We start from the raw sequence: 19289 nt of genomic DNA, 5'->3' as shown, positions 1-19289 counted from the left end.
GGGGACCAGGAAGTTCTGTCAGATGGCAGGGCACATCACTCGATGATTTCCAAAATAAAGGAGCTCCCACAGCCCGAAAACCTGAGAGAGACAGACACACAGTTGGTCGGTGCGGGGGAGGCGTGATGGAGCCCGGAACCTTCTTCCATTCCAGTCGGTTCAGCCGGCACAGATTGCTTAGAAACCTTACCCCGTCCCTGGCCCCTAAAATTAAGCAAAGAATAACTCCAACCCCAATGCATTATTGGGGATTCAGTCTGCTGCCACATGTAAGCTACAAACAGCGCCAGGCACCCAGCAGTCGCTCCTTAGATGCCAAGAATTATGATTATCCTAATTAGACCCAAGCTAACAATGTCTGTATCTGTGAGTTCTCATTTCACAGTCACGGTGTTCCCCTCACTCTGCCTACACGTGCGGGTGCGGTCCACACGCACCGATGGGAAGGCACTGACTCCTCTCCTCCGGGCTGGGTGATGGCAGACAGGTTTTACTACCCAGGATACGAACTGCTTTGACCACCACACAGGCCGCAGCACTGGGCCGAGGCTCACCAGAATGAAAGTCACACCTGCAGAATTCCAGCCGATAGGGGGACTTCTGGGCAGCGTGTTCCTGTCTCTGAACCATGGCTGACGGTCACCTCCTAAGAGGTCAGCCATTACAGCAAGGTGTCCTGGTGGCTTCCCACCTCTCCTTCCAAGGTGAACACGTTCCTGCCATGAGAGAGGCATTTTCACGAGTCTAATGCTCCCTGAGACTTACGAGTTAAGGACTTGACGCAACAGGCAGTGTGAGGGGTGAGGGCTGTGTACCTCCCCGCAGACGGACCCTTCTGCTGTCAAGCAGGGAGAGGCTGCGGGACAGGTTTAAAGCCCCACAGGGATGCCTGCACATCAGAATCCACTCAAAATGAACAGCTGACTCCGATACCTGTGAATACGTCAGCGACGTGGGCATGGGGTCCATTCCCCCTAAAATGCTGGCTGTGTGCCCTGCTGCACAGCATTTGAATGCCTCAAACTTTCTAAAGATATTTGGGGTTCAGAGTAAGCCTTTTAAGGAAAACCAAAGCCACCTATTTCTGATTCATGTATGGTTAGCTTACCAAAAGGTTTTTTTAACAGATATTTGATGTCTGAGAAGGTTTGGGGTCTTTCTTCTGATTTAAAACAACAAAAACAAAAACTTCCTTCTTAAAAATGGAAAGAATAATTTCCCAAGAGAAAATGAACTTCAGTCCCTAAAGGCTGGGCTCAGAAATTCTTTCCTGTCTTTACTTTGAAGTGCGGGTGCAGAGGGCAGGGAAAGGAGGCGGCGGGGGTGGGAGGGGCTTAGGGACCTTTCCCTGGAAGGGGTCCGGCACCCGGCTCCCCTCGCCCCGAGGGTGGAGGAGGTCGGCTGCGGTCGGCACCCAGCTCTCCTGTTGGACTCAGAGGCCAACGCTGCCCGCGGTGCTCTCTCTCTGCTGTAAACCAGAGGGCCTGGACCGGCAGCTGTCTGTCAGACATCCTCAGCCTGGTTGTTCACCGGAGAAGCTCTCACTCTTACATCCATTCAGGATGGAACAACCGTCATAGACTTTCTGATTCTCAAGATAGGAAAAAGAAAAAATGCTGCGCCCACGTAAAGGTTAATGACTAGCACAAAGAATCAGCGACCCGCGAATCGAGGGGAGCCCCTTGGAATGAACTGTCCGGAGCCCCGAGAGCCCAGAAATGCTGCTGCAGCCACTGCGTGATGAACAGGGGACCTGCCGCGCACTGAAGTCCCCGCCATTGAAGGGGTACAGGCAGCACGGTATCAGTTCCCTTCTTGCTGCTGGGAGTTGATAAACGGTCCTGCGGCCATGGATGCAGTTGGATGTCAGGGAAGAGCTGCTGTCCTAGTGCAGCTCTGCACAGCCCCGGGCGAGCGGGCAGTGAGCGCCGCGGTCCCCCAGCACCCACGCGCGCACGTCGCCTGGGTCCCCACCCTCCGCAGAGCGTGGACCACTCTCACCACCAAAGGTGCATCTGTTTGGTTCTGCAATGCTTAGAACCTTCCAGTTCCACACCCGCTCAAGGGCTCAGGAACCAGGAAGGGTGACACTCACTCCAGCCCTTTGTCAGCTGATCCTTTAACAGGAAGTACTCGAGGCAGTCCAGGATCCAGGTGGTGGCCCTCCTGGTGTGGGTTCCCCAACGGCTTCAGAATGACCTGATTTAAAATGCAGATGACTGGGCCCTTCCCGACCCCTGCTGAAACAGGAATTAGGGAGGGGGCTGCATGCCTTTTTATCTCTTAATCGAGGTACTGAGGATTGAACCCAGGACCTCATGCATGCTAAGCAGGTGCCCTACCACTGAGCTACACCCTCCCCCAACCCCAGAACGTGCATTTTTAACAGGCTTCCCTAAGGGTCCTGCTGTGTATCCTCTCTCAGTGAGTAAGGGCTGAGGGTTTCGGGGAAAGAGGGTGGAGGAGGGTAGGTTACCCAGCGGGAGACACACAGTTCTAGGCCTCTTTCTCTCTCTTTCTCTCTCTCTGGCTCTGCCTGTCTGTCTGTCTGTCTGTCTCTCACATGCACCCCACCCTGGGCAGCCTGCCTCTGCTCCGTGAGCTCACCCATCAGATCACCGCACAGCCTCGTGGCTTTATCTGGATGCCAAGAGGTGGTGCTCCCTCCCCAGCCTCACCCCCATGTTCTCAAGAAGAACAAGCAAGGCGTCCACGTGCCTCTCCTTCGGGAGCCCACACCCACCCTGAACTGGCCACGAGACCACTGTCGTCTCACGCTGCGGAATTCCAAGGGGGGTCACTAGAATTACCCCTCGACGGGACTCGGCAAAGCCAACTTGCCAAGTGCTAGTGGCTGATTATTCTCGCTGCCTCAGCATGAACACGTGCTGCTTCCGGGCGGGGCAATGCATTCCTTCTGTCTTTTCCTGCCCAGTTCTGAGTGCCCCCCATCTTTACCACGACGTTACACTCAGCATTAGTTTCTGGGTTTGTTTTCCCATAAGTAAGCTGTAGTCTGCTGAGTTATCTGAGGTCAAGTTGACCAACCCCATCCTGACACAGTGCAGAGCAAGAACCCGGACGGCTGACCTCAGGCAGCCTCAACAAGGAGGAAGAGGAGAACGAAGCTCGTGAGGCTCCTCGTGGGAAGACGAAGGGGCATGGAGCAGCCCCCGCACCCTAGTGCTGGGGACCACCAGCGAGGGACTGTCCAGTGCCGAGAACAGAGCATACAGGTGACAGGTGCGAAATCTGAGACTAACCAGCCTAAAAGCAAACTTAAGATACCCCAGGTTGGAGGAGCAACGTGCAGCCTCATCAGAACGCAGGGGCCAAGAGGCCTGATGAAAGGGCCCCCGGGGGCCTCCGGCTGGAGCCTCGGTGAACAGGCACCGCTGTGGGAGCACGAACCGCAGGCCTCAGCCGCGCCCGTGTCAGGCCTGGGCGGGGGAGCAGCTTCTGTTACTGTAAGTGAATCTCCCCGCCAGAAGCCAGCTGAAACTCCAGCCACGTGTCTGCCCAGAGGTGGTTCCACTTAGAAGCAATACATACACACATACATATATAAACAAATAAATAAAAACCTGCTGAAGAGGGCCGGAAGGAAAATCTCTTACGAGAAACTTGAACTTTCGCTGCATATTGTCCTCCGAAAGCCCATGTTTTCAATTACGCCATCCTGAATCTATATTGATGCTAATATGTTTGCGTTGCTGGCTTTCATTTTATTATTTTTTTTATAACTCACTGCAGGATAGCAAAGTCGAAAATATACCATTCTCATCAACAGGACCCATCTGCGGCGAATCCACACAGAAGCAATTAATTTCCTGGTGGTGTTTTTACACTGGGGGCCTGATGCAGGTCCCCATTAGACAAACAAAAACTCCAGACAGCTCCTGCTGCCTGATAAAAAAATAAATCAGATCGCAGAGGACTGCGTGGCCGAGGGCTGCTACAGGCTGTGACGTGCAGTGAGGCACCCTGACACTGATGATGAAGCTCATTAAACACAACCGTCCGACTTGTAGTGAGTGTTCCCTGTAATCACGTTAAAGGCGGCAGGCCCCTCGCCCAGCAAAGTGGGCCACTGGGCGGAGCCTGCACACGGGTGGAATCACAGAAACAGGAGGATGGTGTCGGGCAAACCGGCCGGGATTTACGATGGAGGGGCTGGTGAAGTTCACAGCCGCTCGGTGACAGTCCACCCAGCCGGGCCTCCCTCCCCTAGAACACCCCACCAGGGAAGGGTCCCAGGATCCTCCGAAGCGAACATCCAAACGTCGCCAGCGGAGTCTTTTATGATTACTGATTCGGAATCTTCTCTAAAGTGGCAAAAGCAATCTTTCAGAGTACTCTTCCAGGAGAGTAAGGGAGGAAAAAAAAGATTAATAAAGATGTTAGGAGGATGAACTGCTGTGAGATTTGTTTAATTATCCCCCACAGGTCTGCCCCAGCAATCTGCTGACATTTAGCATCGACCTTGCAAATCCTCAGCAAATATTAATATATCAACTCAAACAGGGTCCACGGTTTTATTGGTTCATGGAGCTCGGAGAGATTCGCCACCGCGGTGGAAAATAATGTGCAGGACCGAGGGAGATGGGCGGCTTTGATTTCACCTTCTGCTGTGCACATGGGCTGGGAGCACCGGCAAAGTGGCAACACGGCCCCTCTGCCACAGCTGCAGAGTGACACTTCAGATGCCTTCGCGTCCCTTTGTACAGCCTGCTGGAATAATCCCAAGACCGCGGTGGCAAGAGATTAGAAAGGAGGGAGGGGAGGCCAGGAGGGGAGGATCACACTTTATTATCTGGGATACTGGAGATTTAATAATGCCAGGGTCCGCCCTCCGATCCAGTCCGCTTCACCGGAACCGCAGGCCCAGGACAAGGGCCGGGAAGTGGAGAGCATCACTCCCAGGGCCTTGGGATGCAGCCTCCGCCTCCCGGATCACGCCCTGCTGCCCTGCTGGGCCCAGGCCCACACAATCCCATGAGCATATCCTAGCACGGGAACGGCGGGGTTCAACTGGGAGTTTGCTAAAGGTAAAAATCAAAATACTGGTTGCTTTTTAATTTTGCCGTACGTTTGCTGATGGTGGTGGTATGTTTGGAGGCTTTAGCTTCCTCACCTCAAACTCAGCTGTTATTGGCACATCGTCTTATAAATAGTCTGAAATTCCTAATGGCTGGATGTTTGCTGTGGGCCACGGAGGCCTCCGAAGTTCTTGGGTGTGAGTGAGGAGCGGCCTGGGCTGCAACTGGCTTTCAGATGCCCTGTGCTGCAGAGTTAATGCGTGATTAATTTTATTCATAAAAATGTTAATCACTCATTGTGAGACCCTTTTAACATTCCGTGCAGCCAGCACCTTTCTGATTTCCCTCGCCCACTGTCTCGCAGATGTATTTAATATTTTCAGACGTGGCTGCAGCTATCTGAGGGCCTGGCAATTAAACACATGTTTAAAATTCAATAACAAGCCAAGCGACAGCAGTGACAAACAAGCAAACAGGGAAAGACAGGAGGAGAGGCTGCAAGTGGCCAGCTAGCTTCGATCCCGGTGTTGGCGGCCGCCCCCGCGACCTGCTCCGCCCGGCCCGCCGGAGCCCCCTCTCCTGCTTCCCGAGCTCCTGCGCTCAGGCGGGGACGTGCGGAGGAAACCGGCAGCATCCTCTCCACTCCGAAGGGCAGCTTCAAGTAGAAGGAATTAAGAGGAAAAGCCCTGCGGTTTAGAAGATTTAAACTGTCTCAGCACTATTCCCACCACTGCGCTCGGCCACCGAGCTTGGGTCCCCCGGAGGTGGGGACGATCGGGGTGCGCTGGGGCGGAGGGGGGGGGTGCTTAGGCATGTGCGCCGCCCCTCAACCGGCCCCCTGGTGCAGCCCTCCATTGTGTCCCCACGTTCAGCCAGTGCTCAGGACGCTGGATAAATGGATTGGGGATCAGAGACACCCGCGGCGTCTTCAGAAACCAAACAGCAGCCCACAGAAAGGGCTCCACTTGTGTCTCACCCGAAGAGGGGTAGGGGCTGCTGGCAGGGGCAGGGGTGGGGGTATCCACAAGGCCTGAGCGCCCCAGGGACCTCCCTGAGTCCCCACTGCAGGAGACGTCACCCTGGGGCACTGCTCTGCCCACTCCTCCCCTGGGTTCTGGACCACACTCCTCCGACCTCCCACGGAAGGCCATTCCAGAATTTCAGGCCGCTCCAGGGGCCGCTCCATCTGGCATGCCTGGTGACTTTCACAGGTTCCTGGGCCTCCTCCTCCAATGAAAGCAAATGTTAAAAAGCAAATGTTAAGGCTGCTTGATATAAAGATGGATAGATATAAAGATATAGACAGAAGGATAGATCGTATAAGGACACTGATAATATCTATTAACACGTTTTCTTCACCTAAAAGTAACTTTTTCCATTTGAAAAGAAATTAAAACATTTGTGTGGGTCTCTAAGAGCACTGTAGACCCAGGTCTTTGCCACCAGGTCAGGTGGCCCCTCTGTCCCCCTGTGCGTTGCCCTAAGAGGGCCCATTTTCAGATATCTGTCCTGAGGGCACAGGGGTATGTGTCCAGCTTCAGTAGCTGGGGCACAGAGGTAGTCCGCAGTCCCCAGGGAGTGACCTTCTGAAGCCTTTCAGCTCCAGAGCTGTAATTAGGGCCGCTGGCTCGGTGGGAGCCGGAACAGACCTGGAAGCTCTGTCCCCAGCAGAGCAGAATGGGAACAGGCGGTGGCTGCGGGCCTTTTTACTTGGAGGGACCATTCATCCTCTGCCTCTGGGTGGGCATCCCTGGGGCCCTGCTCCTTCCACATGGCTTAGGGCACCCTGGAGGTGGCCAGGCCCTGCCATCATCCCCAGAGTGCACCCCCTCCACCTGCTAGCCCTGTCTCCTGGCCACCCAACCCTGGATCCCCCTCCCCCTCCCAGGGCCAACCATCCCCTGCTCACCCTCCCCACCTGGAGCCTTTGGGGCCACAAGTGTGGCAGGAAGCTCCCCTGAGCCTGGCATGCTGCAGGGCCACAAAGCACATGCTGGCTCAGGCTCAGGTACTCAGAGTTCTCCTCCCTGGTCCTTGGGAGGCCTGAGGACCTGGCTGACTCCGTCTCAGAGCTGTGACCTGCAATGTGGCCCACAGTACAGGAGATGGGCAGAGACCACTGCAGGCTGGTCAGCTTTCCAAGCCCCTACCCACTGTGGACCCCAAAACTACACCAAGCCACCCCAACCCAGCAACCCTCCCTGGGCTTGACATCCTTCCTGCCCTTCTGCCCCCCAGTTTGGGTGCCCCAGGGGCAAAACCCTACTCCCACCAGCACACTGGGCCCCGCCACCTTAGGGAGAACATTCTGGGCTCCAGTCTCCCCAGACCCCAATCTGTATCCCTAACCCTGAGACGTCACCCGGCAGCCCCAGCCCCAGCCCGACCCTGTCTCGGCCACCCGGCAGCCTAGGGCCTGCTGGAACCCCCCGGAAGGGAAGGAAACACCAGGGTGGGAGGACCAGAAAGAGTCCTCATCTCAGAAAAGCAGTGCAGGCAGAGGGCCAGAGCTGCTAGGCCCCTGAGTCGGGGGACAGTGCCCGCGCTAGGGCAGCGGGGCGCCTTGGCCCACCCTGACCTCTCTTTCTCCTTTCCCCTCGTCCCTCCCTCTCTCCAGCTTCGAGCTCTCTGGCAGAGTCCCATCTACAAGGACGACTGAAACTTTATAGGGCATGATTCATCGGGTGGCGGCCCCTCGGAGTCACGGCGCGTATTACATTAATCAGTGTCAGGCCACTAAAACCGGGAGATGAATATGAATTCTCCATATTGCAGGCGAGATAAATGTGCTGGGGAATATAACTGATCGGAGGCGGGTGGGAAGGGAGGTGGGAGCAGTGAGATTTCCAAGACTCCAGCAGGTCAGGGATAGGGATGGGGTCTGGACCCGCTCCCCAAGTCCTCCGACCAGGAACGTGGGGATGCTCATCGAGAAAGTCTGCACATCAGACCCTCTCCCCGTCACCTCTGCAGGCTGGAGAGGACGGTCTCCGGGTCAGATTTGTTCCTTAGCCTCTCCCCCAAAATGAGATCCCATAAAGACAGACATCCTCTGTCCTGAATAGAGTGTCCTTGCTGTGGGGAACCTGTCCCCTGTGGAGAACGGAGGCCAAAATGCCAACATTAATCAGGGTATGTCCCTCATCCTTAGGAATTTTCAGATTTTGTCTCCTCCTTACAGAATCACCGCTACCCTCTGAAACTGCTGGGCAGGGGTGAGGCAGGAGTGCACTTCGGCACACACAGAAAGTTCCAGAGGAGCTTCCACCTTGCCTTTAAAGGAAACGGGGTTCCTATGTCTCCTGCCAGGTATTTCAGGCGCAGAAGCACTGCGCTCATCAGAACCTCCCGGGGGCACCGCGTGCCCCTCAGCGTGCACACACTTAGGTGGCTGCAGTGGTGGGGGCAGATGTAAACTAATAGCACACAAAGGACAAAATGCTTTTCAATGCTTGATTAAAAATTCATGTCCAGCTCTTCACTGGAGGAGAATCATCCCGAGGCTGGCGATCTGATTTCTTTGCAGGGAGGCTTCGGGCCCCGGGAAGGGGCACGGACCCTCAACAACTTCTAGGCCACAGGGTTCTGAGGCCTCAGACCACCCCCCGGTGAGCACTGGGTGGTCCAGCCACCTGGGCAGCAGCAGGCAGGGTTCCAAATGCATCAGACAGAAGAGGAGACTGGAAACACAGGTGAGAGGGGCAGCCTGCACAGGCCATCCTCTTTGCTTTTGGGGGTGAGGGACACAGGGGTGGAACTGGGCAGGGCAGGGGACTCCACACAGCCCACCTGAGTCCCACCTGCTGCTACCAGCAGGAGCTCAGAGGGGGCTTCTCAGCACGTTTTCCGTGCCAGAGCAGGGTGTCTGTGAGCCAAGAACACCATTCCTCACGAGGGGAGGAGGACACTGCCGGTCCAAGATCTGTAAGAGCCCAGTCTGGCCAAGGACACAGGTCCATCTGGCCCCAGAGGTCAGGGTGGGGTCCAAGGCTCGTTTCCAGAACTCTGGAATGGGGAGCCAAGGCCCGTGGTGACCCTGAAGTCATAGTGACCCTGAAGTTGTAGTGTCAATGGCAGGTTAAGGACCTCCTCCTTGAATTCGCAAGCCCCACAGGGGACTATGAAAACATGAAAGCAGCCCAGTGGAGCCCAGTCCCCACTCCCCGCCCCTCCACCCCACGCAGCAGCCTACCCCGCAGGCCCAGCACAGCGCCGCCCAGCTGCAAACAGGTGCGGGGCACTCTAGAATACAGAGAAAGGCCCACTGCCGTAATTCGGGGCTCGCGCCCACAGCACCCCCAAATCCAAGGACCCCCAGATTTTGCACCACGCCCCGAGAACCAGATCGGCGCCTCGGTCAGGGCCCCTTTCAGGGCCCCGTTCAGCTTTCGGCCCATAGAGGGCGCCTCGAACACATCGGTTAGTACGGGAAGCCGCTCCACCGCAGCCGCCGCCCGCCCTCCGCTCGGCTCCGCAGCCCGGGCCCTCCCGCGGCTCCCACTCCGCAGTCGAGCATCCCCGCGTGCCGTCGGCCCGCGCTCACCGGCGGCCGCCCCTTCGCGCTTCCTCCCCGCCTCTTTGCGGCAACCTTTTTCCCTAGACCGATGGGGGATGGGGGCCACTGGAGAAGGACGCGGGCTCCGGGGACCGGGAGTTCCCCGCCTCCGGTGGCGCCCGCTGTTCACGGCACAAGCGCCTCTTTCCCGGCTGCAGAGGGGCCGGGCAGACAGCGCCCCCGGCTTTCCCCTTCCGCAGCCACGTCCCTCGCCGCCACCAGCAGCCCCGGGACAGCTGGTCCCGAAGGTTTCGAAAGCGAATATATGCGCCTCGGGCTGGGGTGGGGGAGGTCCTGTCCGACACCGGGGACTCGGCCTCCACTCCGGCGGACCCCATCCTCACTGGCAGTTTTGTAAACTTTGCTTTCTCTTCTTTCACGAGCCAAGTGTCCTACACCCTCTGGAAGTGCGGGCTGCTTCAGCGCGTCCTGCCCACAGCCTGACCTATTCGGTTCCCAGGGCTCCTGGACCATCTCCCACCCGCACACGTCCGAGGCCGGCTTAGTCCGCATTGCTTCCTACCATCACTCCCCTGGCTCCCAGGCTCCGGACCATATGGGAGTTGCTGGCTCCTCGGCTCACTGGGTGCCCCCAGTGCAGGGCGCATGAGTTTAAAGGGGCCTCTTTGGGAGACCAAGGCCCGGTCTCCCCATTTGTCACTCCCCTCCAATGCAGCCCTGTGGCTCACACACCGGGAGAAGCCCGCGCTGCACCCTGGCCACCTGAGGGAGGGTTGAAATGAACCTTCCAATTTCTCCACGATTGATTTACCCAAATAACTAAAAAATACACTGAAAGCAAAATTTCATACTCCATTATGTCCTCATTCTACCCACAAAACGCCCAGATGCCGCAATGCACCGCTGAGACAAGTGGTTATAAATTGATTTCAAATACCAAGTTCTCCTTTGGGGACACGATTAGAAATTCTTTTCATTTTTCACCCCATTGTTGCCCACTTTTAAAAAATCGTTTTATAAACTGCCTAAAATCAAACTCATTTATGTCCCAAGAAAGGCGTGCCCAAATAAATGTGTAAGAGTTGGAAATAACTGAACTGCAAACCAGAAACTGCCCTGGTGACAACAGTAACAAATTCAACCACCACCAAAAGACTGAGAAGCGCCGGCCTCCCGGATGGAAGCCACCCTGAGCCTCTCTCCCCAGCCACTGCACTTCAGCCCTGCCAGGATCCCAAGGTTGCAGGACGCAGGATTCCAGGACTGAGGACGCCCCCAGCGCCGCCCAGCCACACAGCAGCAGGAGCAGTGGCCATCATGTCATTTAGTTTATTAGACAAAAATATATGATTTAGACAAGTTTGCTGACGCGCTATTTACAATCTGAAATCACTCTATATACAGAAAAAAAAGACACAAGCACATGGGGGCATTTTGGAACCGATAATCACCCAGAGCACAGTGACAGCCACCCGAGCCGTGCGCGGGCAGAGGCCAGACTGCCTGGACGCGGGCTCGGGCCGGAGGAGCCCCTTTCTGCAGAAAGCGATGGATGGGGGTCCTTGACTTCGTCGCCAGATTTGCCCTTTACGCCAGTCTGAAGTATTTGTCTTAATTCCTCCCACCCCCCTCCCTCCTGAACTTCTCCCCCCTCCCCCCGCAAAAGTAAAAGAAGACCCTGAATCAGGCTGACGGGAGGCCTGCTAGGATCCGCGGCGTTCCCTCCTGCGGGGCCAGCGAGCTGCAGGGGAAACACAGCAAGACAAGAACACAGCACCGTCAGTAGATGGAAGCCGGGACCCAGCGTCGCCGGCTCTGCCAGCCGAGCGCCCGGGGGCGGGGTCGTCTGCCCCGCGCGCGGCTCCCGGCTCAGGAGAAACCGGAGGTGGGGGTGGGATCGGCTAGCCCCGGCGTGTCTGGCGCACGGCGCCCCTCTAACGTTGACTGACCGACCCCACTGCCGCCTGCCCCTGCTCAGCCTCTGGCCCCCAACGCCACCCTCGCCCCTGCCCAGTGGTAAACGCCAACTGCACTCACTTGTCGTGTACGGGCTGGAAGGGCGACTTTAACTGCTGGGCCGGCGAGTCGGGCCTGGGGACGAGGTCTCTCTCTGCGAGGGAGGGGAAGAGGCTGAGCGTTAGGACCCGGGAACACAGATGCCGCAGCGGTGCCCAGGCCACCTCTCCACCCTACCCGGCTCCACTCCATTCCCTCCCACCCCTCAGAAGTGTCTCCAGGGGAAAACTGCCCACCTCCTTCCCGTGTTGGGCCAGTGGGTAGAGCATGGGCTTTCTCGGGAGAGCCGAGCAGAGGGCCTTGGCCTCGCTCCTTGAATTCAGGCAGGGACAACTGATCAGCCCCGGCCTCGCGGTCATTGCTTCTCACCCTCCCCGGCCAGTGGTTCCACTCCACCCCCATGCCTTGCCTGGCCTCGGATTTCTCGCCTGGGGCGGGGCGGAGCGGACGCCCGCGGTCTGGTTACCTGGGAGCGAGGGGCTGCTGCGGGCTGTGGCCTTGTCGCCGTGGAGCACCCCCGCGGTGACGGTGATGGCCGGCTGCGGTGGCGGCGCGGACAGATGCGGGCCGTGGGGCGCCCCGACGCCCAGGAAGGAGCGCACGTTGAGCAGCGAGCCCTGCGCGAGGAACGCGCCGTTGGTCCAGTTGGAGAACTTGCCGATGTGGCAGGTGTACAGTCCGTGGCTGGGCAGGAAGGCGGGGTGCTGCAGCGGCGCTCCCGTGGGGGGGCCGTGCGCGCCTGGATGGCCCGGGGGCGGCGGCGGCGAGGCCTTGGGGGCGCCGTCGGGGCTGGTGGCCGTCTCCGCTAGCGACCAGATCTTGGGCTTGCTGTGCGGAGCGCCCTGCAGGCTGCCCGCCGTGGCGCCGGGGCTCAGCAGGCGCGTGCTGCCGGGCTCCGGGACCTCCTTGGACAGGCCCAGGGGCGAGTCTTGGTTCTTGAGCGCATCGGCGGCCGCCAGCGGCGAGCCCGGTTCCCGGGCCAGGGCGGTGGGCGCGGACGGCGCGTGAGGCTCCTCGGCCTTGTCCTCATCGTCCTCGTTGCTCTGGTCGCCGTCGTGCTCGTCGATCTTGTCGATGTCGATGCTCTCCAGGTCTATCTCCTCGTCGTCCTCGGCCTTCTCTTGGTCCCCCTCGGTGTCGCTTCCGAAGAGAGCGCCGTCCTCCTGGTCCTTGCTGCGCGCGCCCCACGTCACCTTGTTCTCCTTCTTGAGGCGCCGGCGCGCGTTGGCGAACCAGGTGGAGACCTGCGTGAGGGTCATCTTGGTGATGATGGCCAGCATGATCTTCTCGCCCTTGGTGGGGTAGGGGTTCTTGCGGTGCTCGTTGAGCCAGGCCTTGAGCGTGCTGGTGCTCTCCCGCGTGGCGTTCTTGGGCCGCCCGGGATCCCCGTACTGGAACTGGCCGTAGGGGTAATACGCTGGGGCCGTGTGGGCTGCGAAGGTGGCGGGGTGCACTCCCGGGTTGTCCTTGAGTTCATACTGAGAACCCTGCAGCCACCAGGCCCAGCGAGGGAGGAGAGTAGGGATGCAGAGAGAGAGAGGAAGGGAGGGAGAGAGATAGATGAGTCCCTACAACTGGGAAGGCGCTCCCCCCTGCATGGGAATCTAGCCCTAACACATCTCCCGCCTGGGAGGGAGAGGGGACAGACCGCAAGCCTCCTCCAGCAGCTGCCCTTCCACCCATCATGGAGAGCGTTGTCACTCAAGAAAAGTTCCAGACTCCGTCCACCTCTAGAAGGCCACAGTGGAGCCTCAGCCCCTGGAACCTCTCTAGGCCTCCCTCAGAGCCGCCTCCCCCACCTCCCATAACACCTCCAGAAGCCAGATTCCCAAGTTTATCTCACACTCGCCAGAGGGGAAAACCTTTTAACCAGGCTGATAAAACAGCTTCTCTAAGCGCAGAGAATCTAGAGCTGACGCCCCCCTCCCTTCGACCCTGAGGGGGTCAAACAAAATAAACCGTCTCGGGTTTTCTTCTAGTCCGAATCCATCAGCAGTGTAAAATGAAAGCCCTTTCCTTTTAGCTCCCAAATTAATCTGCATATAATGGCTCGCCCACACTTAAAGGTCTGTAGTGGGTGACAGGTAATTTACAATTTTAATCCTGACCATCATCAAGAACAATAACACAAACACCATTTGTTCTTTTTAAATACAAAAGGAGGTTTTATCCGGTAAAATATTAACGCGGGGACCCAGAGCACAGGCTGCACAGAGCAGAACATTTCCGAGGCCTCTCTCCTCAGTGACTTTATCGCTCAAGTTTGACTTTGATCAGGAGCGAGGGAGCGAGGGAGCACAAACTGTTTGCAGGCATTTAAAGGCCGTGATTTATTTGCAATCAATATTCTTTTTATCATTGGTAGTAAAACACAGCAAGTCAAATTATCCCATCAGGTTTTTTGGTAAATAACATTTTATCTTTCTAACAACCTCATTAGGCCTCATTATTACCATAAATTGCCCAGACAGACATTCACTCACAATTTTATCTTCTGACTTCCAAATCCCCAACCCTAATGGCTTAGAGACCAAGGCCTAGGATTTGGTTTAGGTCTAGGCTTCCTTTCCCAGAACCCGCAGGAGACCACAAGGAAACGCGGGGACATTCACACAAGCCTTGGGAGGGGGTGGGGGGTAGAATTTCAATATAGCTTCCTCTCTGAAAAAAAAATCAAGCATCTCCCTTCCCTACTCCGCCACAATGGGAGCAGATCCTCATCTCACAGCTCCCTCCCTCCCCCACAAACACACGCCAGCCGCTTTCCCAAATGGTACACATCTGTATTCAAAATCACTGTTAAAAAATTAGAATCTTCTATGTAAAAATTGTCGAGTTGCTGTGTTAGCAGAGGAGGACCCGGGACTCTGAGAAAGTTGCAAAAAACAGCAGATTTCTTTGACTAATTAATTTGGTGGGCGAGGCCACAGAGACAGGGTTTCTCTGGCTAGATTTCGTTTTTGCCTAATCTTTGCAAAAAAGTCCTTTGCACTTTTCTAATTATTTTGGTTGTAACTGTAAGGAAGACATTTCGGCCTCGTCTCTGCTGGGAATTCTTTTTGAAAGGATACCTTGTAAATCTCTCATCGCTTCCCCTGCATCCCGGCCGCCGGAACAAAATGGGAGCTGATCTTTTTCGATAGCAACCGATCTGAAAGGCCTCTGGGGCCGCTTTCAGAGAAATAGGCTTTCTTTTCAAAACTACAAGAAAAGTTACAGGAAAACACAGCGGCCGCTTTGCTGGTGTACGGTTGTCGGGTATTTATTTCCTATCTCTTCCTTCGGGGACTGGGGAGACCTGGGAGCATGAAAATTGCGTGATCCCGCCCGCAGCACTGCGGGCGGGGGCTGCCTGCCCGGCCCCCCGCGCCAGGCGCATAATTCCCAGCAGCCCAAAGTTTAAGCCGAACTTTGTAGTCAGACGTAAGGAAATGGATCCTTTGGGCCGACAGACGGGCCAACAGCCCCACGGAGCATTAAATTTGCAGCCCCCCCCCCATCTGACACCCGCTGGGACAGGAGTCTAAGAGGACAGCATTTATTTTAAGCGCAGGGACACTTCTCTTTAATCCTCCATTACGTAACGCGGGGAGAAAAGTGCTTTTCTTTCGGTACAAATGAAATCAAAACTTCGGCAACTTAACGAAAGTCAGAGCAAACACCGTTTCAGACGCCAAAAATTGTTTCGATTTTTTTTTTATTTCAAATTTGCACTCAGCCCGTAAGAGACCCCTCGGCCCGTCAGACCTCCATTGTTAGGCTTATTTTGACCGACTCTACTAAGCTTTGAAGAGTTTCCTCTGGCAGACTCGGATACAGCTGCGTGAGCTCTGCCAAAGAGGGAGAGAATCCAGTCTCCCCGGCCCAGCCCCAAAGCTGAAAAGGTCGCGCCAGCCGCGGGCCGAGAAGGAGCGTCTGGATAAACCAGGCCGAGCTGCCCAGCCGGAACCCTGCCCGCCCGCCCCGCCGCCGCCACCGAGCCGCGGGCGCTGGACGAGTTTGGCCCCGACCTCCAGCGCGGGCCGCGCGCCCCGGGCCTGCTCCTGCGGCCTCCCGACTCCCACTGAGACCCCCTGCGCGGCCCGGGCCTCCTGCCTCCCCGCCTCCCCGAGCCGAGATGGCGGGGCCGTTACCGGCCGGCCTCTCCGCGCTCCTGCGGCCCTCGCCGCCTCGGACCCGCCAACAGGGCCGCCCGGGCGCCTCGCCCGGGCCGGCTCCGCCCGCCCGCTCTCCCGCCCGCGCGCCCCGCCGCCCCGGCCGCCCTCGCCCGGGGCGCCGGGCGGGCGGGGAAGGGCTGCCCGCGGCGAACAGGGAGCGAAGCCGGCCGGGCGCACTCACCATCTGCGAGAAGAGGCTGAGGTCGGCGGCGTAGGGCAGGAAGGCGCTGTAGTTGGGCGCGCCCGCGTACGGCCCGGCCGCCGCGTACATGCCCAGCACCGAGGTGACGGCGGCCGCGCCCGCGCCCGCGCCCAGCTCCGCGGCCCCGGGCCGGCCCGACGAGGCGGCGGCGGCGGCGGCGGCCGCCGCCAGCACTCCCGGGCGCTCGCCGCCGTAGGCGCCGGGCCCCGCGGCGCTCAGGTACTGCGGGTAGCCCAGCTGCGGGAAGGACATGTCCGCGGACTCGGCGGCGGCGGCGGGCAAGTATTAAAACGGGCGGGGGACGGAGGCAGAGAGTGGGGGAGCCGCCGCACGGGGAGCCGGCGGCCGGCCGGGCGCGCTCGGGCCGGCCCGGAGGCGGGGGCCGGTGGCTGCTCCTCGGCCCGGTGCTCGCTGGCGCCCGGCTCCCGACTGCGCCCGGATCCGCGATCGCGCGCCGACTGCGGCGGCCGCCCTCCGCTCGGCGGCGGGGCTTTCAGACACAATTTGAAGTTGATGCTTTGATTGGCATCCCCTTGAGCGCTGGCCCCGCCCCCGGCTCCCCTCCCGCCCCCTCCCTGCCTCCCGCCCGCCCTCGCCGGCCTCTCCCGCCCCTCCTGGCGAGCACGTGGTGCCCCGCGCTGGCCGGGCCACCTCCGCCCGCCGTGGCCGCGCGAGCTGCCGGGCGGCGGGTGCGGGTCTGGCGGCCGCGGGCCCCTTCCCGACCGGCCCCCGCAGCTGTCTGACAACCTGTCGACGCCGGTTTACAGCTGTCGGACACTGGAGTGTGCCTTTTCGCAGCCGAGGTGTGTCTGCTCTCTCACCAAAACACCTCGGCGCCTGCTCTTCCACCGCTGGGGTGGCGAAGACGGGGCCCGGCGGAGAGCGGTGACAGCCGGCGGGGATCGGCCTCTCCTCCGAGGTCGGTGCTGCCTTTACCTCCCCGGGACATCTTTGGCAGAAGTGCCACTCAACCGGCGTGGCATCCCCTGGCCCCCACTAGGTATTAGCAGGTCACCTGGCAGTGACCGGCCTCGCTGCCCTTGGAGAAGCAGGAAGCGGCCGAGCGCTGCAGGCTTTTCCAGTTGTGAAAACTTTGAAAAAGGGCAACCCAGCAGGGAAGCCACTGGCTTGGGGGAAGCTGATGGTCGGTTCTTGTGAGTGAGCGGACCTTTTCTTTGCGGAGAAAACACCATTTCGGCGGGAGGGAAACAGTCTGCCCCGACCCCGGAGCTGGGAGAAGCCAGCATGGCCTGGACACCCCTCGTGTGTCCAGGAGGTGTGAGTGAAAACGCAGGAAGTAAACTTGTGCGGGGCGCGCCGGCCCGAGGCGGCGCCGCAACCGGGCCCAGGACCAGGACCAGGCGTCTTCTCCGTCCCTCTCCGTTTCTATCTTCCGCCTCCGGAAGAGAGAGGGGACGCAGCCAGGCAAGACGCGCTCAGGGATGGCTCCGGGTCGCCTGGGACCTGATGGGGCTAGGGCTTAGACCGGGTGCACTGTCCTCCTTGCCTCCCTGGACAGCTTGGATAGGCCACTTCTGAGCTGCACTCGCTGGCTCGATCCTGGAGGCCCGGTGGGGAACGCGCCCAGCGTACCCGCCTGAGCTCCCTTGGCCACTTTGCGCCCCATCTCCTAAGCGGCAGCCTGGGCCAGGAAAGTACCCCCTGCTGCGGCCGTTCAGGAACGCGGACCCTGTTGGCATCTCATCCAGGGACTTGGGTGTTGGCCTCGGTTTGGGCCCATTTGGGGCAACAGAATGGAGTACAGGCACCCAGCATGCTGTGCCATGGACTCCCGCGGGTTCAGGAAGACTCTCATTTCCCAGTTTTGGGGCCTGAGGACAGACACAGAGCCACTGCCTATAATTAGCAAGGAGAACGCCCATAATAGTCATTACTAATTACCAGCTGTGTAATCAGGCTTTATTTTCTGTGCTCAAAGTCAGCTCTTCTCCCTGTTCATGCTGTCCCTCCCCTCCCCACCTGCCTCTGCTCACTCCAGAAACCCCCTACAATTTCGCCTGGGCGCCTTTCCCACCTATACAGCTTCTGGTGGGGGCAGGGCGGGGGCGACTGCTGCTTGGGGGAGTCCCCAACTGCAGCTTCCTCCGGCTCCCCAGCCCACCACCCCACACTCCCCAACCCCCTCTCCTCTCCCCAACACCCAAAGCAAACTAATGGGCCAGCCCCACCACTGTCCTGTTTAGCAAACTCCAGTGTCACATTTCAGGGTGGCAGGTAAATACAAGTGAGATAAGCCCTCTTGTGTGACCTGGAGAGCCAGGTGGAATGTAAGCCCAGAGAAGCTGCTCAGGGTCAAGACTCAGGCACATGGATGAATCACCTTCCCACAGCCTGCCAGCAGCAGCCCACCATCTCTCCCGCCACAGCCCACCATGTCCTGTCTGTAGCAGCTCCATTCTGGTCATGAAATGATCGTAGGTTCCTGAAAACACCAGGGAGGCAAGCGGAAGTGCCCACTGGTTTTTGTACCTGAGTAAAGGCAGTGATGGGGGAACTGGCACTAGGAAGGCCAGTCAACTTGCCCCCCACCCACCCTGGAAATGTCCCTGAGGGCAACTGTGGCTGTTCTCTGCCCAGGCCCAGGGGCTGGAATCCTAGTGGAGCCTGGCAACCACCCCTCCCCCACCTCTACCCTTCTCTCTCCTTGGACTTTTACCTAAAAACGTGCATGTGGAAGACTAGGAAGCAATGAAGACCCAAAAAGGAAGAAAACTGCCTCCAAATTAGCCTGTTGGAGAGGGGGAGGGGCCGAAAAGGATCAGGAACTTCTCCAGGCTTGGGGGGGGGGGGTCTGCCCACTAGCCCTCTACTCACCTTTAGCACCCAGTGGTTAAGTAGGGCCGGGGAAGGCCTGGGCCAAGAGAGCGGCCCTGTGCTGGAACCTGAAGGCTGACCTGAATTACCGCTTAAGGGATCCGGAGCTTCCCCCAAAGAGGCAGCCCCAGCTCACCAGCTTAGCCCTTCTGCCATCTGGGGCCACTGCTCTGGTGGTCCGGGAGGCAGAGGGCCAAGACAAAGGACAAGTAAGGTCCTACCCCGGCCTCAGACCACTGGAAGGGTGTATTTCAAGTGCCCCACCATCAAAAACCAGTGGCCCCCAGCCCCACTTCTCTGGGTCCAGAGTGGGGAGAGACCTGCTTCCCAGACCCTGAGCCGCAGTCTCCACCTCACAAGGGGATGGATCATGCAGGCCTGATCGTTGGTCAGGAAGCTGTGCTGGCCAGAGCACACCCCTCCTTGTAGCCTCCGACTCCTTACTGAGCCAGAGGCAGGGACTCAGAGGGGCAAAGCCAGACCTAGGGGTCGCTGCGCAGCTGAATCAGAGCTCCACCTGGTCT

The 19289-nt window shown here is 58.5% G+C and overlaps 1 protein-coding gene across 6 annotated transcripts in view; it reads right to left on the bottom strand.

Moving 5' to 3' along the window:
- IRX1 (iroquois homeobox 1) overlaps window positions 1–16408 on the bottom strand; it is a 43935-nt gene extending 27527 nt beyond the window's left edge. For 3 of the 6 annotated variants that reach the window (XR_004315834.1, XR_004315833.1, XM_032469661.1), the window contains exons 1-3: window positions 15910–16408; window positions 12038–13058; window positions 11593–11665 (exon numbers count right to left, since the gene is read on the bottom strand). Coding sequence is in view for 3 of the 6 variants with exons in the window: in XM_032469661.1 (XP_032325552.1) it covers window positions 11593–11665; window positions 12038–13058; window positions 15910–16182 (1367 nt within the window). In the remaining 3 variants the exon portion in view is untranslated. Of the gene's footprint in view, window positions 1–10868; window positions 11297–11592; window positions 11666–12037; window positions 13059–15909 lie in introns of those variants that run through there. The other 3 variants (XR_004315840.1, XM_032469685.1, XM_032469680.1) reach the window with 2 other exon arrangements.
- Between the last annotated feature and the right edge of the window lie 2881 nt (window positions 16409–19289).

Source organism: Camelus ferus, chromosome 3 (assembly GCF_009834535.1).
Source record: "Camelus ferus isolate YT-003-E chromosome 3, BCGSAC_Cfer_1.0, whole genome shotgun sequence".
NCBI lineage: Eukaryota > Metazoa > Chordata > Mammalia > Artiodactyla > Camelidae > Camelus > Camelus ferus.
Note: the sequence above shows the minus strand (reverse complement) of the source record. Positions and strands in the feature narration are given on the sequence as shown.